Source organism: Anas acuta, chromosome 12 (assembly GCF_963932015.1).
Source record: "Anas acuta chromosome 12, bAnaAcu1.1, whole genome shotgun sequence".
NCBI classification, from domain to species: domain Eukaryota; kingdom Metazoa; phylum Chordata; class Aves; order Anseriformes; family Anatidae; genus Anas; species Anas acuta.
In genome coordinates, this window is record NC_088990.1 from 7570802 (window position 1) to 7594662 (window position 23861).

The 23861-nt window shown below is 42.4% G+C and overlaps 1 protein-coding gene across 3 annotated transcripts in view; it reads left to right on the forward strand.

Annotated features, from left to right (window-relative positions):
- The window catches only part of AGBL1 (AGBL carboxypeptidase 1), a 445869-nt gene that overhangs the window by 270064 nt on the left and 151944 nt on the right, over positions 1 to 23861 (forward strand). For 2 of the 3 annotated variants that reach the window (XM_068695603.1, XM_068695602.1), the window contains one exon: positions 14645 to 18088. The exons of the other annotated variant lie outside the window; for it this stretch is intronic. In XM_068695603.1, coding sequence (XP_068551704.1) covers positions 14645 to 14951 — 307 coding nt within the window. In that variant the 3' untranslated portion in view covers positions 14952 to 18088. Of the gene's footprint in view, positions 1 to 14644; positions 18089 to 23861 lie in introns of those variants that run through there. 3 annotated transcript variants of the gene reach the window in all.

Genomic DNA, 23861 nt, shown 5'->3' on the forward strand with positions numbered 1-23861 from the left:
AGACAAGCACATTAACCTCAGCTCTCTTCCTTTGGCACCTTCTCACCACCACAATTAGTGCTTCAAAACAGTCCTAACCATAAGCAGTTTGATTTCTCGCTATGACAGACACTATATTAAATATATGTTTTCTAAATCATTTGATCTAATGTGCACTTGTAGAGCCTCACAGAAAGAACTTCACAAACTGTCTTTTAGCTTGTTATGGATGTTGCCTTCAGGGTCCAAATACTAGTTTGTGGGAAGGAGATGATGTATATATTTTAATGGCTTCAAACACCAAATTAAATTTGAAATTAGCATTCAAGTCTAGCATCCATTTTCAGTGATGATGCTTAATATTATGGTGAGAGAATCAAGTGCTTTACATGGTAGGTGCCAATCGAGGCTTGTTTGGGAAGTTATCCAAGGACTCTTGGGTACCACATGCTGGGAAAGTGATTAAAACCCTGTCAGGTTAAGTGAGAAGAGTATTTTTGGTTTTCCCTTCTCCCCTTCATTTCAATCTTTTTATCAGTCAGTTTCTATCTCCAAGGATATATCTTGTAATAATAATTGCTTGTTATCAGTGGATATTTTCCAGTACAGCAAAGATATCTAAATCCAAAGTCTCCAACAGAGGAAATTGATAGGTCTGAGTTTAAGAAGCGTTAGGTTAATCCATCTCAAAGGAGACCCTTTGTAAGAAGGGAAACGTTAGGCATTTCCTGACTATGGGGAGTAGTGTGGGAGAGGGGTGTGCCAGGCTTCTGAGGGGGACAGGCCTAGAAAGCAGCAAGGGAATAGACAGCTCAGGAAATTTTCTTCTTCCTCGATTGTCTCCCCATGGACTTCCCTTGCACTGGAAATAGCTAAAACAGCATGAGAATGTGAAAGGAGGCAACTGCATGAAGCTAGGACTGTTCAGCGTTCAGAGCAGATGACTGGGAGCAGCAGAATTTGGTTTGTTGTACCTGGCTTTGCTCGTCTGTCATCACAGATCTTTGAATGTATAATTTAGCTTCTGCTTAATGAATTCACCCTCAGCAGCCTAGGTTAATATGACTCTAATTGTGTGAGTGTATTTAATTGCAGGCCTTGTTCTCCTAAACTTGCAGGAGACAGTTACAGTAAATACCTGCGTGTCTCAGAAAACAACCAGCAGGATCTGTGCCATCTTTCTCTGCGACCTGTTGCTAGGACCACAGCTGAAAAAGGCTGCACAAGGATGCCCTGGATCAGGCCATACAACCTCTCTGACCTTGCTCTGCCACTTCCCAAGCATCGTGCTTTCCCAGAACTGCCTGGGCAGTTCCAGTCCTCCAGCAGTGCCTGCAGTTTGCACCATGCCTTGTTGTAAAGCCTGTCCTCACACTGGGTATGTAAGGCCGATGCGAAAAGTGCCATCGGCTCTCCCTGCCATTGCAATTATGACAAAATAATTGTCACTGCACAGCACTCCTGTCACTAGCAAAGCAAGAAATACTCTGAGTATTAAAAATCAGGGAGATAGGCTTTGTATCTTTGCCAAAGATGCAAGTATTTGGATACTGTATTTGTCCACGCAGGACATATTTCTTATATCTTGGATTCCTCCAAATTCTGTTCATTGAATCTGGGAGTTCTTCGCTTCCTGTTCTAAAACCAACAAGATTTAAAGCACTGTTGTTCCCTGCCTCAGAAATGGCTGCAAAATTAGTGGTGAATGATGCCGTTCAGGAGCTCAGCTGCTCGGTCAGACCTGCCGGTGCAGCTCCATGCACGTTAACGGACCTTTCCCTGTGTAAATCATCAGAATGCTTCCCCTGTTGTTCAGAAAGCAACATTGGGTGTTTCAGGCTGCGAAGCCTGTATGTAAAGTAAATGCATTGTTATTTAAAAGCAATTCATATTGTTGGGAAGCCCAGGCAGGTAAGCTGATTGGTGGGTAAGCAATGGAGTGTAATAGCCCTGAGAAAACTGCTGTGTAATAACAGCTTTGATTCCTTGCAGGATAAAGCTGTATAATGTTGCCATCCTTCCTGTACCTTTCATGTGTACAGCACTTCATATACACTAAGTGTATTACTTTGTCATCTGGACTGATATCTGGTTTGATCCTCCTGGGCTTTGCTAGCCTGCTTGTGAGAAGTATGAAGTTTTCCAACAAAGTTTTAGGCTTAAGGTAACATCTAAATTATAGATTTCTGAAATCGCCTTGGCTGTGTTTCTTGATAGGCTGCTTTTTGAGCTAAGCTGATAACCCATCTTGCCACAGAGCTGCTTTTTTCTCCTTGATACTGAATTGCCTGTATCATGCACCATTAAATCTGACACACTTTATCTGCAGGTTGGCTGTGCAGAAAAGGAGAAAGTCCAGCATAAGCTTGGCAATCTCACGGTAAAGTCAGCGGCAGGCTGACTTTGCTGCACCTGCTCTACCGGCCTATTATCTCTGCCATTTGGAGAGCCTGGGTTCTTCAGCACTGTACATTTTTTTAAGGGGCTGTGAGTTAATGACACTAGAAATGTTATTGCAGGGGGTACCCACGTAAAGCTGCTGGAGAAAAAAAGTTCTCTGGAGAAAATGATGTCATTGTGATTTGAGAGAGGAGGGAAATAGGAAAAATATTCTATGAAAGTGCACAGCCGTCAGGAACCCTGCATGCATTCAGTAATACAACCTTCCCAAAAGCACTCCCTCTGTAAAGTATGTATGTATATTCTAGCACTTGGATTTCTGCTGTTTGTACTGGAAAATATAATTTTTGTGGGCTTTTTCAGAGCCTTAGGGAACAATTCCTGAGCCAGAATAACTCACGGTCTGGTCTTTTCCTGGTGTTCCAGTTCCTGGAAGACAGAACACACCATGAGAAGAGCAGATGTCACTTTATTTTGGTGCAATAAGCAGCTTCCTGAAGCAAAGATACAAAAATTGGAGCTAGGAAAACATAAATACAAAGGCAAATGCCAGGAAATACAAGATTTCTGTACTAATGAGGTTTTCAGGTCCAACGAAAGCAGCATACACAACTCTTCAGTCTTTCTTTCCTCGAGCTGGTTGGCTGGTTTTTGTGCTAGACAGGCAAGTTGGACAGTTTAAAATCAGAGGCCAGGCTGGGTACAGAAAATCTGGCAGCTCGCAACAGTTTCTTTCTCATCTGAATAATCTCTCCTTCACTTTTATGCCTTTAGTTGTTTCCAGGACTGCAAGAATTACAACATTTCTCTTTGAAATATGACCTGGCAGCTAATCCTTGGTATTACTGAGCACCTCTCTCTCCTCCTCATGTCAGCAGGAGTCCTACATCCTCATCATTCCTCCAGCTAAACTCTACATTCCTGCCTGGCAGGATCATGAACACTCAATTCTTTCCCTAATGGATCTGGAAACTTGCTATTTTCTTTACTGAAATCTTGGTTTGCTGAGGGGAGGTTTTGGATGTGACACACCAAGGTTATTAATCACCTATTTTCTTACTGCTTTCAAAAGGGAGATGGGCACTTACATAGAAGAGGCAATTAAATAGCTTGGACCCTCGTTCAGACTAGCCATGTGGAAGAGGGCTTCAGATACAACCTGGCTCTACCTCCATGCAATAAAATTGCTGTCCAGGTAAAACGATGGAGCCTGCTATCTCCATGTTACTAGGGAACTGGGGCAAAGACCGAAAAGCAGTTTGCCTAAAGTGACTGTGAGCCTGCCAAGTGTAGAATCTTTATCTTTCAAACACAAGTGTTTTAGCCTCATGATTCAATTTTCCCTTGATGCACAGTCTGACACATCTTTTCAGTCACTTACTCTGCACACAAGAATTGACCTTTTATCATTTTTGGTTGTAAATCAGAGGGTGACGTTAAATGCTTAGGGTGGTTCTCTATGAAGTGATTGTTTCGCTGCTCTGCAAGCTGTGCTCTAATTTGCTCCATCTATCCAAATATATGTCCCATTTTGATTAAATGAGTACTTTTGTCAGTTTATGTTGCTTCAGCTTTCACTCAGAATGTGCTTGCTTCTGTGATGTTAGCAGTCTTTTAAGAATTGTAGTGGGAATTTATATATGCATAGACAAATATACACACACGCATATTCACATACATAAAAAGTACGAAAACGTAATTGCAACTTTCAGGTAAAACACATAGAACATTTTGGCAGGCATTTGAAAATTGATTTTTTATAAAATATTCAGGAAATACTCATGTTAACGGAGATTTTAAAAAATGTTCCCTGCTGGGAATTGATAAATGTTACAAGCAACAAATGGATTCATTTGAAAACAGCATCTCAGTGTTATACAGGTGAAACATTATTAAAAAGCTGCAACAGGAACAGAGGAAAGTATTAGGAGATCTATTGTACAACAAACAGCAATGGCAACTCATATGTACTTTATTATGTTCTCTTAGCAATTTTATGCCATTTCCTTAGATCACAGCAAATGGTTGCTTTTTCCCTCTTCTCTCTGTTTACCGGGAGTTGTATGTTCCTGACTGGTTGCTCCTTCCTGCACCACGAATCCCTTTAAGCCCTGTTTGAACAACGACGGTGGTGTTTCATGTTTGCGTTAGCTCTCCATGCGTATTGTTTTTCTTGTGCACTAAATCACTAAAATTCTGCATTGCAATTCCTGACAGGCAAATTTTAGGGGGATAATGAAATATTTGCTATTCTTCATGAAACATCTGGCAGGGCTCTGGCAAGATCAAGGAATTAGCAAGAGTTGCCACTTACATGCTGTATCTGACATTTTTGTTATCCTTAATGGAGTCCAAAGCATATGCAAATCAACCGCATAATGAGTGAGGTTAAGCAAGGTTTTGGATCTGGTTCCATATGGTGGTAAAAAGATAATTGATCAGAATGTTTTGAAATATATTGAACACGAGTGTTCAGCTTTGTTTTATCTGAATCTCATTATGTCTGAGGAAAGATTTAGGGTGAGGGCAGAGGCTGAAGTTTTAACTGGATCTATTATTGGTTATCTGTGATCACACATACTTCATCAGATGTTTCTGCCATAAGCTCCACTTCAATTTGCTTTAAAAGCAAGATAGATGTTTTTGACCTTGCCTTTTCTGCTTTTTATTATTATGGGTGTATACTCTCTCTCTCTTCCCCCCTCCCTTCTTTCTTCCCCCTCCCTTTCTCTCTTTTGTAATCATGGTATTGACTAAGCACCCTTGTTCTCCTCAGGAAGGGTGAGAGAGCAGAAATTAGGTATTAGCCTCACAATTTTTTACACTGCAGAAATTTCTCAGATCAATTTTAATGAACATACCTAGAATGAGATGCATAACTTTTGAGGGGATTATGATTTTACAGATTTCTGTTGGATTAATTTCAAGAAACCTGGGATAACACAGGATCTTGTAGAGATGAATTTACTTTGAGAGGTGGCCATGCTGACAGATGTCCATCAAGCTGAAAACTCTTAGGCTTAAGCATTTTGTCATCTTGTTGGCCCTGAAATTCAGAATTTTCAGAATGCTCCAGAAACTGTTTTCTGTGAACCTGAAGCTGAGATTTGCCTTTCCTTAAAGGCAGAATCCAGTGGTCAACCAGTTATCGATCCCCTACACGATGCTGTACCCTCTCCACTCTCTGGACACTCCAGTGCCTGAGTCATCTCATCCTTTTTACCAGAGCTCAGTGCTTTTAGTCCTGGTCATTGTTTACCCCTTTGAAGACACATGATTATGAAAGATAAAAGAGCTATGCAGAAGGGTCTCTGGAACAGTCATTCTTTACTTTAAAAAATTCAAGAATGAGTCAGGCTCATGTGGAACAGGAATATGTCTGTATTTCCCTACAGGGAAGCCGAGATCTTACCTTCACTTTTGCCACACAGTTTTGCTTTTCACTCCTAGTTTAAGTTCTCAAATAGCTGGTGATAATGCTTTCTGTTATAGGCAACCATTTCTGCCTGGCAGTTGACCTTCCCATCTTTCTCAAGTCCTACCCATCCTAAGTCTCCCTTCTGATGACCTGCTGTTTTGTCAACACTCAGCTGAAGGCTAGAGGCAAAGAAATGGTTTGCTTTGGTCAGAAGCCAGCTCTTTCTCTGTGGTTGCTTCCACTTGAATGCAATAGCATCAAGGTTCAGTGATCATCTATTGTTATCTCTCCGATACCTGTAGGAGTATCTCCTGAGACCTCCTATGGCTTGTAATGAAAACTGTGCTCTGAATACAGAGCAAGCGATGCGATTGTGTGGGTGTAGAGATGTGCTGGGGTCTGAGTGTGTATGTATATCTACATGTATGTGTGTATATTATTTATCTGTCTATCTCTTAGGAAAGATAGATAAGGGATGGTAATCTGCATATTTACTTGCACACACACACATGCATCTACCATATATAGAGAGATTCTCTGAAGCATCAAAGTGGTTATCAGCTAAAAATAAATTTTCACAATGAGAAAATAATAAACATGAGGTTGTTTTCTTCTCCAAGGGGCATAATGGTGGGAATTCAGTCATTTACAGCAGTTTTTATTTCAGTCAGGTACTTAGATGTGCATCTGTTATCTGGTATGCAAGCAAATATTTGCATACATGGTTATCTGTATGAAAAAATACCATGCTCATAAAATATATATGTGGCTAAAACACAGTCTGGAAGTGTCTTGGCTATCTTAAAACATTTTGCTTTCAGAAACCCTAAATCCTTTAAGTCGCTCAGAGACAACTAAGGGATATATACATATGGAACTTGGACTTTTGAAATTAAATATATAGAGCCAATTACAAACTTGGATGAAGTCAGTGGAATGATATGAATCAGCACCAAGGGAAACAAGAACCCAGGATTACCTGCATGCCTCTACATTATTTATCCTCAGCAGTGCAAACTTCCAGTATTTAAGCCAAAATCTTTCCACATTTCTTTCCTCCTTACAGCGCCAACATCTGAATTACTGGAAGCACCCAAAAGCAATTACAAGGATTCCAATAATCTTTCTGTATTACAGTGGCTGGACTGCTAAGTATCATTGATAACTTGATTATCATTTTGAAAAGAAATTGCTTGGGGTAGGGGCTGTGGGAGAAAAGCTCCCAAACACTTACAAATCATATTTTCACCAACTCTTACATTATTCAGTGTCCTAATGAGTTCCAGTAGTCCCATACAGGGCTGTTTGACTGCTCACATTTCCACAGGAAACTTAAGCTGTGCAAAGTCAAAATGTTATCAGTTTTGGAAGCATTTCTTTTGACTCTTAATCTCAGAGTGAAACCCAAGCCTCTGGCAGTGCTGCCTGGTGGATATTACCCCAACCTATTTTATGCTACCCATCTTTTATTTCCAGCGTTTACCTCCCATTTTTAATGAATGTAACAAGATTGCGATGGATTGGATTTTTAATACTTTACTGCTAGTTGCTTCATTGGAGCTGGCCGTAAGTTTCTGTTCAGTATAAGAGTACAAAATCTGTCCAATGGCTGCAGAACATACCGATGAGGTGTCTCACAGGTACTTGTCATCCAAGAACTTCTAATTGATTTCAACAGCAAAAGGGGTTTTGCTGCCTGCATTCTGGCGCAGAATACATGCTGTGTGACATTCTTCTCTTAAATAAACACCAAGTTTTAGTGCAATATGGATTTGAAAAGCAAGACAGCTTAACCCAGACTCAGTCTCCCAACAGTGCCTGATTATATCCAGTGTCTTATAAAGGTCTTCAACTTGCTTAAACTTGAGTTATAGGTGTTGAGCTCTGTTGTTTGAGAATTTGCCCCAGTGCTGTGCAGATATAGGCAGTCAGAACTCAGATTTTTTTCAAGGATGACTCATGTTGTCAGGGAATTGACGCAGAAACCAGTGAACCAGTGCTGGATGGCATTTTTAGGTGAATGAACTGTTCCCCAGTTGTTTGGAGTGGCTGAACTTTTCTGATGTGACCAAAATTTAGCAGGTTGCATGCATGAACTAAGGAAGGGAGAGAAGAAGAAAACATTTTTGGGTTCTGCACCAGCTGTCATAGCTCCATTTCAGGGCTGATTTGTATCTGTTCAAGGCAATTGCTTTTATTAATGCTTACAAGCCCACAGCTATAAGAATGCAAAAGATGCATTGTTAGCGCTGCACTGATATATGGATTGGTTCTCCATTAAGAAGAAATTAATGATTGTTCATAGAACCAAATCCACAGCCTTTGGCTTCTCACCAGCTTTTCCATCTTGCAAATCTAAAGATCAGCTCATATGAATTTTATTGGTTAATATTAGAAGAAAGCTTGGATTTGACAGAGATACCTGGAATCCAGGAAGGCCACGTAACCTTCAAACAGGAAAACACCCAGTTGTCCTCCACCCAAACTCCTCTTTGATGGAAAGATCACAGCTGTACCAGTGACACCCTGTAATTCAATTAAATGCAATTCCTCCTATTCAGAAAAGGGTTTCACTCTCCCAACCATGTGTAATGAGAGGTGCGTACTCAACTTTTTCACTATTATTGCAGCAGTTATCAACCACCTTCTCACCAATAAGGAGAATAGAAACAGTCATTTCTTAGAAGACTGTCAGTTTCTGCTGAATACAAGTAAAATGCTGTCCAGGGCTAAATTGTTGCAAGCCTGAATGAACATTAGGGGACAGTGTTGGCCAGGAGTCAGCCTGTTTCATGCTCTTCATGTTCCTTCTATTTACAAATCGTCTTCCCCTCTCTTAAACGATAAAGCCCCACTTGCTCCTTACTTATCTAACTGGCGCACCAGACATCCATTTTTAATCTGGCCAAATCAATTATAAATATTACAGCCTGCAATTGCCCTGGGAACTCCTGAAAAACTAATTAGTACAAATCTCACCAATGAATTACACCTTTCTCTTGGCTATTTGCAGCAGGAATAAAAAGAAAGAAAGAAAAAGAAAAAATTACACTCAAAGAGACCAAACATCTCTCAGCCATAGCAAACAGAATTCAAGGCAGTGGTTAATTACGTTCATATTGTTCATGGAAGGATGGGCCATGATGGGCTGAAATCCAGGGCACCTGGCATTGCCTAGGGCTTAGCTTGCATTTTCTTAGGAGATGTAAGATCTAAAAGTCCTTGGCAAAGAGTCTTTGGAAAAAAAGAGATCTTATGGGAGCCTACAAAGTTCATATAATTAGTGTTTACTGTGTAGCAGCAAAGGAGGCAAATGCAATAGTTCTTTAAGCTGGAGCCATCTTGCATCAGTGCATAGCTGATTCCCTCCCTTAGTGAGGTTGGGGACTAAACAGAGCTTGTCTGGCTTTTCTCAGGCAGAAAGAGAAGCCAGGCTGCTGTCTGGGGAGCTCATGAATTGCAGAGATGAAATTGGAAAGTCATAGCAAGGTGTGCACCACACCTTGTAGCAAGTGAATCAAAACACAAAGGGCAGACTAAAGGCCTTCTTTGTTGGCATCTTGTTGCTGTAGTGTATTTCTTGCACTAGGTATAATTACCTAAAAGCATCGTAGTTGTTTCATTTATCTCCTAAAATTATCCTTTATGAAGCTATTAAAGGCAGAATTGTACTCTGGGCTAACTACAAATGTGGCTGCTTTAGATTCATTTTAGATTCCTTACAAGACTTCAGAAGCAGTGTTCCTGTAAAATATTTTTAATAAAACATATGAATTCCTCAAAAGCAAAACTGTACAAGATCACACACCCTTTTAGATTTGGTGACATAGATGGAATTTTTATGTCAAAAAAAGGAAGGGCAAGACAATCCCAATCCACCACAGAGGGCATAAGAGCTGCAGGAGATTTTACTTACCAACACGTAGGCAATGGTCCATACAATTGGTACAGTTTTGTTGGAAAAGGAGAGATTCCCCATCCACACAGGTGATATAGCTGGCCAGGGAACTTGGTGGTGTCTCCAGTCTCTGTTTGAGTGGAGAAAAGAGCACCATTATTTCAGGTGAATGCTGTAATTGCTGAGAATGTAACCTGTTTCTGTCAGAAAATCCTTTTTATTTTCTGTTTTCTCACAGTAAAATGTCTGGTATCTTGAACATTTTCAACTAGACCATTTCCTGACTTATTTCTATCTATGAACTCTGTTATGGACGTCCTTGGCTCCATATGCACAGCTATATCCCTGTATTGGACAACTTCCAGTGGATTGGGACATATCACGACGGAGAGAAGGTTTAGGGGAAGGAGAGAGTAGGGCTATGGACAGGGTAATTATGCAGCTACCAGGATGTTATTTTTCACTGCAGAGAGAAGATAAAGATATTTTTGTTTGTTGATACATCTTCACAGGGAGTCATCGGTATATCCATGACCAGTGGTGGTCCCCAGCCTTGGGATTTTCTTCCTTTCTGTCTGAAGCATTTAACCACTTGCTTCCTAGATTTGCTCTGGCAAAACTGTAGCAAATTTCACAAGAGTGAGCTGAGCAATATGTATTAAAAAGAAAAAGGAAAAAAGAAAAAGAAGTTCAGTTTTCTTCCCTACAATACTGCAACTTCTAGGCCAGTCAAGTGAAGGTCAAGCAGCAAACCTGAACAATAGTCACAGATTCCCTAAGAGGGACAGTTGTCAGTGCCCATTCTTTCCAGAAGAAAAGATAAAACGTTCTATTTTGAGCGATTTAGTAGAATATACACAGAGCAAGTGACCTGCCACACAAACAAAATCTAAGTGAAAAATTCCAAGAAATTACTTCAGAAATATCTAGTTTTTCCCAGTGCTCTGGGAGTGTATGCACGTACATCATGTCGCTATATCCTATCAGCCAGAACTATAGGCTGTGTTTTCTGATGTGCAGTTCAGCAGGACAGCTGACTTACAAGGTTTCTGTCCAGCTGTGAGGTCGGCTGACTTAGAACGGGGGGTTTGTGCAAAACACCTGAAAGAATTGTTTCCCAGCCATACATAAAAGCTCCAGTTATACGGACATACAGAGAAGCACAGAACTTGTCCTTTTCCTCATGTTAAGTCAGAAAAAAACAAAAACAAAAACAAACAAAAAAAACACACACACAAAACAAAACAACAACAAAAACCAGAATTATTTTACAGCGTACCAAAGCCTGCTTTCTTTCTAAACCCAAGCAAACAAACAAACACACCCACATACAAAAGCAGAACTAATTAAGATCAAGTCATATCTCAATAACTATGCAAATTAAAAATCAAAACAAAGAAATTCTATTTATCACATCATAAAGTTGCAAATTGCTGTTGTGGCTCCCATCAGCTGCAATAGATGAGGGCTATGAGGCTGTAGGTTTTGAATTAGTAGATCAACCAACACGCATACATGTTTTATTGTGATAGCTGGGGGATTGTTGGCTGTAGATATATTAACAGCTTTCACTCCCCCTCTTCTGTACTGTGTTCACGTTCAGTGGTATTCATAGACTATATTTGTCTTGGAGTTCTCTAATGTAATGCCATTGGTCTTCCTCATTGTTTACCTTCTGTAAGACAACATCATTATTCTTTGGTAAATCTGTTTCATGTCCCTTGGGTGTTTTATTTTGTTTACTTTTTTATTTCTTTTTTTTTGTGGGGAGAATTCTTTTGCAGCTTTTAATAATCACATTAAAACCAAACAAAAATACCAAGAACCTGTCCCTAACAAAAACCTCTTTTTTCTTTTTTTGAAAGAAAACCATGCCCTCTGCAATTGTATGCAGTTGTCTAGATGATGGCATTTCTGCTCATTACCATTTTTCACCATTTGCATTATCTCCTAGAGGAGCTGGTCTTTGCGACGTGGTGGAGCAGCGTGCAATGACTTTGGCAGCTTCATTAGTGGGGCTCTGGCTCCCCGGCAATGCTGCCTGCTGCCTCCTCTCCTCTTTCAAAAGCAACTCTAACCTGCTGGTTTGAACTGACCCATCTGTATTGCTTTGGATTGTGTTTTATAACTTACCACTGCAGAAAGTGAATTATTGGGATGGAAAGTTCCACATGGAAGAGAAATGTAGCTGGTTTGTAGAGGTTGGTAATGTGATACAGAGCCTCTCAATTTCTAAGTCACCAGGGTGATTGCAGCCTCTCGTTGGCAGCGAGACGAAGTTGATGCCATCTATTTGCTGTTTGGTAGCTCATTATGTGATGTGTGGTGGTGGCATTGATCCAGTTAGTAGCAAGTATCAATCCAAATCGGAGAAGCCACCACTTAGGTCAGTGCTAATTGGCTTGCTCATTCACTGTCACAGCAAATAATCAAGGCACGGAGCAAACTGGGAAGAAAGGCATCTTTCTTGACCTCTAAAGATGGTCTAGGTACAGCCTTGCATGTGGTGAACCTCTCTCTGCAGTGTATATGTGCTATGTGTATATTGAATCGTCACAGTCTTAGTGCTTTGTATATTGTGTTGGTAGGCAGCATAGCAGAAACTATCTTGGAGAGTTTCTGAAGGGCATTACAAAGGTTTTTTTCATATATACTTGCTTCCTAAAGACTGTCCTGTAAGTCTTCACTGTAATGAAATGCTAGTTTGGTGTGATTTTCTTTTTCATATTCTGATCATTGACTTCCAGATTTTCCTTCCATAGTAAAGTACTTCTGTGCTAGAATTCATTTTCCTCTTTTAGTCAGAAATCCAGTCCTAAAATCATTTAAGTCATCAAACTCAGAAGGTTCTCTGTTAATGGGTTTCCTAGATTTAAGTAATAATGGTGATTTTTTTAACTGTTATCCTGTTAATGCAAATGTTTGACATTCAGTTCCTAGACTGCAAACTGAATTGTTCCATCTGTAAAATATCTGTGCGTTGAGTGGCAGCTATGCTCTGTCTCAATGGCATCAGCAGCTCCTCCCAAACATACAAGTGCAATGTCGAAAGTGGATACACTCAGGTTCTTTTTGATTGCAAGTCATCAAAAGCTTATAAAGGAAAAATCTGGTTCCCGTGAGTTTAAACAGCTTTGAAAATTATCACAGGTACTTGGTATCATGGTAATTCATGCCGTACTTGCATCTTCAAAAAAAGAAAAAAAGCAATCAAACCCACTGGTCAGACTCAATATACTGAGACCACTGCTTGTTGCTTTTTGTGCTGAGAGAATTGTCCTGGTTTGTTTTGTTTTGTTTCATGTCACATACTCAATTTCAGTATGAGTTCCTCCTGACCTAGATTTCTGGGCAGACTGAAGTGGAGCCAGAAACTGTAAAAGTGCATAATTATTCATTTATTTATTTTTAAGCTGTACAGCTCTATTAAGCTTTCAGAGAATCCTTTATACCCTGCCTTTGAAGTGAACTAAGCCAGAGATCAACCAGCAAAGTGGGTTGAAACTGCTTGTTTCTGATTGCAGAGTAGTCTGTATACAGTTAAGATCTGGAGACTCGAAGCTAGGAAAAAGTTATGCCTTTTTTTTTTTTTTGCCTTTTTTTTTTTTGCCTTTTTTTTTTTTTTCTTGGATTGCGGAGAAGAGAGGAAAGAGATCAATACATCCAAGAGCAATACTTTACACCTTTGGTATGTTCTGAAACCTCAGATGCTGGCAGTGCTGTGAAACAGCTGAGAGCTGGAAGATTATTCCGGTTACTGACATGTAAATGAGCAGACCACACATTAAATCTGTGTATACTCCATCTGCCAAGCCATTCATTCTTCCCAACTTGGGACAAATTAGAAACTCTGGCCCAGTGGCGGAAGATTATTATTCCTTTCCCAGTCCCCCAAAGCAATACATTCTCCTGCTTTGAGTCTGATTGAAAACACTGACCTGGAGGTGAAAAACACAGTATCTGTCCCCCTGATTCATCCAGACTCTGACCTAGGCAGCCCTGAAACCACAGGCTGCTTTCTAGTCTCAAAAAATTACCCAGCTGCCCTCCCGGACTAAGGGCCAAATTGGAAGTAGACAGCTAGATAGGAGAAAGACCCTATCCCCCAGAGCCATCGGGTCTTGTGGTTACAGTTCTGTCATAAATATTGCATTAGACTAACTTAATAGAAAATGTATTGAAAGTGAACATGTAAAGAAAGCCTACAACCATTCCTGTAAGTAAATGGCAGGAGGCTAAGATGGTATAACCTACCCTTCTGAGAGACAGACAAAGGAGCTGTGGCATCTGTTCAAGAGTCTCTCTTCAGCCATTCTGCCTTGCTTCTGAATTTGGCCTTTCTTCAGTAAGTCGTGCTGTCAGAGCCTTTTCATGCTCCTTCCAAAACACGAGCACTCCTGGTATTTCTGCCCACCTCGGAGTCAGTGTGCTCCAAGTCCCTAGAGCCTCTGTTTTCTGCTTGTTGCTGCCTCTTGTTAGCAGCGCTCTGAGCTTGCACAGAACAGGAGGCAAAGATGCCAAAGCACTTCAAGCACCTGGATTACTTAGATCTTACACCACATATGGAACTACAGCGAGGTGGATGATGATTAAACCAGCAACCTTGTGGAAACTGAATACCGCCTCCTCTACTGCATTTCAGCTGCTTTAACCTTGTAAGTGCCTTGAGGCAAGGATGATGCTGTCTGTATAAAACACTCTACATTAGCAGTAGCAGTAATAACAATAATAGTGCATTTCTCCTATGGGTTTGGTAAGTATCACTCTTCATTTTACAGCTGGTGAAACAGACACAAAGACACACAGGATCTTGCTTAGTGCCATCTTATGCTCCATTAGCAGAGCCAGGATTGAACCCAGGAAATGGATTTTCTTGTTCCTTGCTCTTACCGCTAGGTTACACACCCTCCTTTGATGACATCCAATCTCTCTTGTGATTTTTTCTGCAGAAGCTGCCGCAACAGCAGCCTGGAGACTGACGATGAACCTCCTTGCGTGGAAGAAATCGATTATAATACTGACAGTTGTTCTGATGGTGAAGGGGACTTCTCGGAGCTAGACCAAGAGATCCAGGAGTGCCTCTCATGGGAGGAAGGAGAGGCAGAAGATGAGGGAGAGACCACAGGACAGACATGCAGCTCCAAGGCTCTCAGGGGGCTTTACATTTCCAGCCAGCCAGCATCCAACAGTACGGCTCTCCCTCTGCGTTCAGCACCACTTGGGGTGTACAATGGGTTTGAGGGCAGCCCTGCGTAAGCAAGGCTTTGACTTGCAGAGCAGTAAGCAAATGGGCTACTGCTTATTATCACCTGTTTGCCAGCTTCAGCCCCCTTCCCAGATGTTGCTCCAGTTCTGCATGGAAAACTGACTGTGTGTTTGTGGAATTTCTATACATAGATATACTAAGAACAACTTGCACTTTGTACAGAAGGCAGAGAACATCATCCTTTCCTAAACAGATTCCCCACTTCCATGGCTGCCTCTAGCATGCGGATTCATACAAGCTGACCCAAGGAGTGGTATTCTGAGTGTCCAGAGAACAAGACAGTGTGTCCCTTTTCCTGGTTTAGGTTCTTATTATGGGAAGCAGTCTTTGCCCACAAATCCTGGAACAGTGACAGTTTCTGAGGCTTTTGGCCAGAGCTCTCCGTTACCATTTATTTCTCCACAACTTCAGAGCATGTATCCGATCTCTGATCAGAATTTTGACTGTGTTTTCAACAGGTTGGGTCAGGCTGTGCATGCTTCTGAGTTGTTCATATCTCAACAACAGTGTGCGAAATCCAACATGGCAGAGTAAGGAAAGCACCACTGACAATACAAGGGAGGTCTCTGGAAACCTGGGCTAAATTCACTTCTTTGCTGCACTGGAATGAACTAGTCCAGCATAATCTCATTTGAGTCACTTCATGCTTGAACTGATGGGCCCAAGTGCAGAATTTTTTTCCCAGATGCAATGAAATTATACTTTCTTTGTGAGATGTCCTTCCAGCAGGATGTGCTGAGAGAGTACAGATACAGCAGTTCATCTTGGGGAACTATCTAAGGATGCTGTTGGAAGTGAGAGGGGTTGGAAGCATTTCAAGGAAGAAAAGATGTTCTTTTGATTGAGCTGGGGTCTCACACTATTGTGCTAATGGATTAGTGACGGTGGCAATATCCAAAGTGAATTTAGCCCAAGAAGCAGTCCAGTGACTAATTATTCTGTGTTAGTTTTATGATGATACCACTAAGGAAACCTACTTCATGGAACAGGACCTCATTGTGCCAGATACTAATGGTGGGTTATTCATAGGACAGCTTGTGCTGGTGATTCCCGTAATGAAGTCAGAACAGCTTCTCCTTTGATCCACAAATGGAAAAAAAAAAAAAAAATCTCCTAAAATTGTCTGCAAAAACATCCCCTGATTCTATAAAGTGCTGTCTAAAGTGGTGTCTGTGTTACAGGTAACATAGAAATGTCTTTGCAAGCCTTAATCCACCAACATTAGAGCTCACTATGCTTTCATGCAGATGTCCAAAGCAATGGAGATGTGGCTTCTTGAACTTCAACACAGACCAAGAACCCAAATGTGTGCTTGAGGTCCCTAAAGCCTGAAGCCTGTATAACCACACCTCACTCTTCATATTGCCTGTACTTATCATGCATCTTAGACTCTGCTGCTGCAAATGGAGAATTGCCTTGTACACAGATGGTTTGAGTGTGCTGTGCAAGAGGCTCCCAACTCTGTCACTGCGTTCTTTGTGAGGCTCAAGGAGAAGGATGAATGTATAGTGTGTTGTAGCATTACAGACTGTAAGGCCTCCACTGCTGGTGATTACTGTTATTATTATTGATGTGTGATTAAAAGCACTATGACATCCTCTCCTCTTTATGGTGTTTGTGGAGAGAATTACTGGAGCAGACTGATTTTTTTTTTGCTTTTTTTTTTTTTTCTGATGTATTTTTGAACACCTTTCCCCAGACTATGTGGACATACACTTCCATCAGGAGCCTGCTCTTTGGAGAAACTGCTTCTTCCTATCCTGCTGGGGTTTCAGTATCCAGGTGTTTGAAAGTCTTCACTGCCATATCACAGTTCTCTCTGTCTCTAGCTCTCTCTTTATGACACCGCTCAAAAGACAGTCAGCTTGGGTCCTCAGAAGCTGAGCTTCTTAGACTGAGCTAATTCATTAGGTATGGTGTGTGTTCTCTGTTCACACGTCATGTTCTGCTTGCTTTAGTGTGCAGCTTGTTGCACACAATACTGAATTTACATAAAAGGATGGCTCACAGGAATGGGCATCAAACAGGTGCTCCTATTATAACAGTTTGTATAGCATTGCTTAAAAGCTTATTATTGAAAAATGTTATATGTGCATAGGTGACTTCAAAATCCAAGATTCATATGCATGACAAAACACTCACACTGTGCTGGATCCAGCCTGCAGTCCATGTTGTAAGATCTCCAGCATTCAGCATTACTCTAGGACACAGGGCAAAAATCTACCACTATGTCTGTAGATGTGCATATATGCATCCAGAGCCGCTCTTCATGCTGTGATCTACATCAACAGCCTCCAGTCTTACTGGAAAAGAAAATAAGTCTTCTTAAAGCAGAGTATTTCTTAATGAGGCACCAATATTTTAGCTATAAATACTACAGGCCAGCCTCAGCCTTCTAGCTGTTTCCTTCTGAATTTCTTACGCTAGGGAGAATTCTGCTCAGTGGGCAAACCCTGCCATAGTTGTGATTCATTCAATCTACAGACGGTGGCAGAGTTGCCCAAATATAATAAAAGGGGAGATGTCACCTCCATGCGTGTTTGGAGCCAAATGTATAGTGCTGTTACACAGATCTACGTGCTCGGAGCTGCAGGAGGAAGAAAGAGAGATGGCAAAGGCCCTTGGCGTGCTGTCAGCATCCAGGATCTGAGTGCAGCAAGGGAGCAAAGCCTGGGGAGAGCCACCACTCCTGCACAGATGCTGCTGTGAGATATAAAATATCCGGCCAAGGCTTCTCCCTGACAACTTCTGTGTTTGTGCCAACAACCTGGTGGCGATGGGCAAGTGAACCCCCAAACCCAAGGGTACCCAGCCTTCGACTGAGAAGGTGGGAGCAGAGGGAATGCAGAGGGAGGCTTGGCTGACCAACCAGTAGGGAATGACACCTGGAAACCTCCAGAAGAAGCAGTTTTGTGGGCTGCCTCATTCTTCCAAGAGCTTCTATGGGGAGCAGATACTCTTCTTCTTTTGACAGACCTCTAGAGGTCAGGAGAGGGCCTCCACCGCGCACCGCTGTCTCTCCGTTATTAAAATTCTCCCTGAGTCATGGTAATTAAGCAGAACTAGGCTCTGCACAGAGGAACGGAAGTGCATTGACTTTAATAAAACAGAGTGTAAAACAACTTCAGATTAACTCCAGCCTTGTTTATTCTTGCACACTTGTAATTCTGGTTTGGTATTTCCCCAGTGAATGGAGCCGTTGTGCCCCGCGCGGAGGCACGTCACCTCACTTCAGCCTGCTAAGTGCTGAGCAGGGAGGCCACTGCCTTTTCTTGCCATCGCGAGCTAATCCCGAAGAATTTGGAAACAGCCGATGGAGAAAGGGAGGGAGGAGAGGGACGTCTCCCTGCTCTCCACCGTTGTCATTCCTCAAGAGTCGGCAAGGCTGTCAGGTTGAGACACAAGCCAAATATTTCCACAATGGCCAGAGGAGATGGAGGCACTCGGGTAGCCCACGCCGCTAAAGCGGTTCTGGGCTCCTGCCAGACACATTAACTTTTTTTTTTACTGATGCCTTTTGTCTCGCTGACTCTCTTCGTGGCCGTGAATAGCTCTGCTCTCCTTCCTCCCCTCCCTGTGGTTTACATGACATGGGTAGAAGATGCGGCGCCGAGCCGCGCTCACACTGCTCCCTCTGTCTCAGCCTCTCGCTGGCTCTCGGGCCCGCCCAGCCACAAGAACCGCTTCCCATCCGAGGTGAAGGCTGCCTGGTGAAATACACGCGTGTGTGTAAACCCCTGGGCTAAAAATAAATAATTAAACAATAAAACTAAAAAGAATCAAGTCAGCAAACTAAAGGAAGAACAAAATCTAATTAGTTTTATCTGCTGTTTGTTATGAGGCTGTCAGAGTGCTCTATCCCCCGGTTTTACAGCACTCTGGAAAATAACAGCGATAATAATAATAAACAACTGTGCACTGGGTTGTTTTTGAAGCAAGCAGGGAGCAGATTAAGGAGGGGAAAAGACAGCAGCCTCTCTCCTCATGGATTTTCTCCTCCTGCCAAAAAGCAGAGGTGCAGGTGGTAGCGCTATCTCCTCTCTTATCTGTCCTTGGCCGAGATCCACTGCCCCTGTCCATCACCAGGAGACAGAAAGCACGAGTGGGCGACTGTTTGGCAGCCAATTCAGGGCACTCAGATTGTATTTCTTGCTCTGCCACCAATCTGTGTGCTTTTGACCGAGTTATTTAGCCTTGGCTCCCAACCTCAGTTACTGATGTGAAACAGGAACAAGGCTTTGATTCCTCATAGCGAATGCAGTAAGGTGTGAGTGACAGTGGGTGTGTATTTTTTTTTTTTTTTTTTTTTTGGGGGGGGGCAAGAAATAGGGGTGTAAAACTGCCCACATGATTGTACTGCAGTGATTTCGACAATTGTCAGTGGAGAAGGTTATTCTGTGCAGGAGTGCAGTGGTAGCTGCCATCACTACTTTCCACTTTAATGATGTATGGTGATGGTTCATTAGGCTCTTCCTCTTCCAACAGTGCTGGGTAATTTTAGAAGTCCCTCCTTGCAGGTTGGTATCAGCCTGTCCTGCCCCATGCTCTGGTCCTCATGCTGTGGAAACTTACACACGTGTTTTGGGGAGAGAAGGATTTAACCCCGTATTTGTAAACTTTTGTATGGTTTTCCAGGCAAAGGGCTGGCCACAAGTTTCCACCTGGAGGTAACATGCAGAAGCCTGGAGTACTCAAAACCTGGGATGTGTACTTGCATCAGGAAAAAATGAGTGAGAAGGCTAAAGAAGGGAGAAGAAATAAATTGGAGGAGAGGAAGGAGAGGACTCAGTACAGAGAGAGGGATAAAGGGAACAGAGAGGAATGGGAGTAGGGGGCATTTAGGGGAGAGACAGGCAGAGAAATGGGAGAATTGTTCCTATTTGTGTATCCTCTTCCGTCCCCAGATAATGTGTCAGTATTAACAGTACCAAGAAACAACCCTCTCTACTGTAGAATAAATCTGCCACTGTATTCCCCACGCCATAAACAGCAGCCAAGTCTGTATCCTCAGCGCTGCATTGTGTGTTCTGTGCTGTATTTTGTGAGTGCTTTTCATGATGGTTAAGCCTGTATCATTTCTGGCCTTAGGTTTCCTCTCCAGGGACTCACATCCTCAGACAGATGCTGGAGGATCCATGGCATTTTATTGTCGATGCAGCACTTTGTGGCTACTTTTCTCACTTTTTCTTTATTCTGCTTCTTTCATTGCATTTTTTAAAAAGTGGAAGGGAGGGAAATGAAGGAGATGAACAGGAGTGAGAGAGAAAAGAGAAAGCAGAAAGAAGTTCCCTGCTATCTGTCTAGCAAGGTCTCCAGCAAGATGGTGAGGCGGCTATTTTGGCATCATGATTTTAAGCCTTCGATTAAGCAGCTTGTAGCTCATGCAGGGATGAGCAACAGGGAAAGGAAAATCTATCACTAAAAACAATCATCCATTGGATACCCTGGCAATAGCTCCAGGCCTGGTAAACAACCATTACCTTTGGCTAACTGAGCTCTGGGCACTGATGGCTGGCTCCTTACCAGCTGATGTAATTTCAGAGCCTCATTTCTTGCCACCCTTGCTCCTAAAAGCCTGACCGAAGGCTTTGCCTGGATGGTTTCTAGTGTATGCTAGAAAGTAGGCAGTGCATGCTTTCCATGTTTCTAGTGTATGCTCATGCACAGATCTGTGCTTGTGCACAGCTCTGCAAAGGTTTCCCTGTTTCACTACAACATTTTCATAAAAAGTTATTTAGCTTTTCTGTGCTTGCTCCCACATCTATAAAGGTATTGGTATTTATTTGTGGGGAAAGGAGTCACAATGAGGCTTAAAGCACCAGTATTTGCAACACGATTGGAGATCCTTAAAGAAGGCAGATGGAAGAGATTAATTCCTGCTTCCATCACGTATCTGCTGAAAGAGAGAAATGCTGCCCTTTGCTGTGATCAGTTCGGTTTCCTTTGGTCTCTGTGGAAGGGGGCACAGGTGGACCAGGCAACTCCTCAAGGTGAAAGCATGGACTGTGGTGACAAAAAGCCCTTGGATTTTTTGACAACACAGTGGTCTTCCAAGCATCAGGCAGAGTGCTAGTTAGGGAGCTCAGAAAATGGAAAATTTAACAGAGGTGAAAAAGAGAGGCCTGGGAAAATAATGGAGCACCCCGTTAACATCTCAAATGGCCCCAAGTACTAGAAGTATAAGGGGCAAACAGGGAGAATGTGAAGCCTCGGTACATACACCAGGCTAAGACTTAATCAGCTTCCCATACACATGGAAAAGGGAAAGTAGGAAGAGTGGAAGAAGGATTAATTGGCTGTGAAACATCAGGGAATTGGCAGGTTGGATCAAGGAAAGGGGAATACAGGCCAGTAAGCATTGACTTAGAGACTGGGGCAGAGGTACAATGACAAGATCTCCTAAGGCAAGTAGAAGAAAAGAAGAAAAGTGAAACGCTGAAGGTGTGTGAGGAATTTATTAATGCTTTAAAAATGAGAAAAGGATTGTTTAAAAAGCTAAAGCAGCAACATATGACTAGAAAGCAGAACAGAGTGGCACCAAAGCATGTGTAGATGAAATCAGAAAGGTCCTGGCACAGAATGTGTTAAAGGTGGTTAGGGGCACACAAGGGAAGAAAAAGAAATCCTATAAATATGCTAGAAGGAATAAAAGCATTATGTACCACAGAAGGAGAGCACATGCAGAGGGTTGGAATAGTCATTGCCTTTTTAATTCTGCTTATCACCAAAACAGTTGCAACTAGATAACATAGCAGCAGTCATACTGACACAGGCGTGAGAATAGGCTAGAACAAAGGGGTGTAAATTAAATAATCTTTACATCGAGTCAGTGAATTCAAACTGTTGGACCCGAGGGAATTCTCCTTCAGGTTGCTCAAGGAAAGCAGGCTTCGAGCAGTTAGGAATGGGTTTCAAGAGCTTCTTTTGTACTGGGAGGCTTCTGAGGACTGGAGAAGGGCAAACAGGGCATTCGTTTGTCAAGATGGGAAACGAACGAGCCAGGAAAATTTAGATCAGCCAGCTAAGCTGAGTGCCTGTGGAGAAACCTCAACAAATTATGAAACAATCAATTAATTAGCAGCCATAGGATAAGAAGGTGGCAAAAGACAATCAACATGGATTTGTCAAGCTGATCTAATTTTCTTCCTTTATTGGCTAATTGGCTTAGAGGATAAGGCAGAAGTAACATATGCCTTTGCTTCAGGAAAGCTTTCAATAAGGTCTCACATAACATTTTCGTAAAGAACTAAATAAATATAGTTTGTACGGAATCCATGTAAGATAGATGCACGCTAGCTGAGAAATACCTCATGAAGGCTGGGGTTCATCACCCCTAACTTTAGGCGTCCAGAAGTTAAGCATCTAGTCCAAATTACTCTATACAGAGCGTAAATATAGAGAGCAAATGTCTACGTGCCCTTCTAAGATAATTGTCTAAGTTACATGGAAAGGATCCTTTGCTGAAATACTGTTTTCCTCATTAGCTTCTGAGTTAAAGATAAACAAACTGCTTAGACAGGACACCTAGCTCTAAGGACATATCCCACAGTAACACTCGTAGGGTGGTGTTTCGCTTAAACAACCGGGGCGGTGCTGTGGAGAATCCATTTCTTTTCTTCAGAAAAGCCAAAAGTGTTTTGTTGAAACTCAGTTCCCTGTTCACACACCTCTATTTACGTCCACACACCTCAGCACGCGCCAGCCTCAGCTCCCACCTCTCCCACATCGGGGTCTGCTCCAGAGCATCCTGACCCAGCTCTGCAACCCCATCCTCTGCTCTTCCAGTCTCACTCCTCCGGAGCCAAATACACCAAATGCTGGCGATTCGGGGGACACCACCCCAGAAGGAGCTGCGGTCAGAGCATGCACTCTCACTGGCGGCTGGCTTGCAGGTAGATGCCAAGAGCCCTGGAGCAGGGAGTGCACAGTGAAGCCACTGTGCCAGATGGCCTGCCCGCTCCCGGTTGTAAGAGCTGCTTTGTACTTTTTAGCTTTACTGATGCGGAGAGAACATTTTGAACTGTCTAAGCCTTATAACCTTGTATCATTGGCACACGAACAGCAGCAGCACACTGTTGAACATAATAACAAGGGGGAAAGAGCTGTGGAATTAAATAAGAATTTAAATCTTAGGGTTCGAAGCTTGGAGAAAGAGGTTAGCTGTGTTATTTCCAGGAACTGGTTGAGTCATGTTTAAGAATAATGGATAAGAGTAATTATTTCGTGACTATAGCTGAATAAATTATTTGCCAATAATTTTGTCTATGATTTGACCAGTTCTAGCTGCTTTCTCTAATGTGCATATGCGGGAACGTTCGCTGTATTCTGGACATGTGTGCTGGATGTGCAGCTCCAGTCCTTGGCATCTAACAGTGAATTTATTCCCCAAAGACAGTTTTGAACAAGATTTACCCCACAGCAACCGAAGGCAGGATTTGATCTGTCATATTCAGAATGATTCATTTTTCACCTCATCAAGTAGGAAGGGAGGAGAGATAAAGAGAGTGGGGAAATTATTTTGCTCTTCACAACAACCCTTGTCTTCAAAGTCGGAGCTGCCACAGCGTGGTAAGCGGTGGCCCACTGAGGGACACGACAAATGTTGCTTGGCAACTCCACACCACTGATGGGAAGTGTTCGGCAGGCTGAGCATCACAGAGAGACCAAGACAGAGAGTGAGACAGTGGCACACCGGGACACTCGCTGCTGTCTGGCCCTGCTGGAAGTGACACCGCTCGTGCCCCGGTAATTGGCAGAGGTGCTGACCAAAAGTATTTTCTCTTGGGTGGGAGAGAAATTGCAGGGCATAAATGTTGAATTGTCCCCTGCCCACTCTCCAGAAAAATAAATAAATAAATAAATTAAAAAAAAGGCTTTGGATCTATCAATAACCTGAAGGT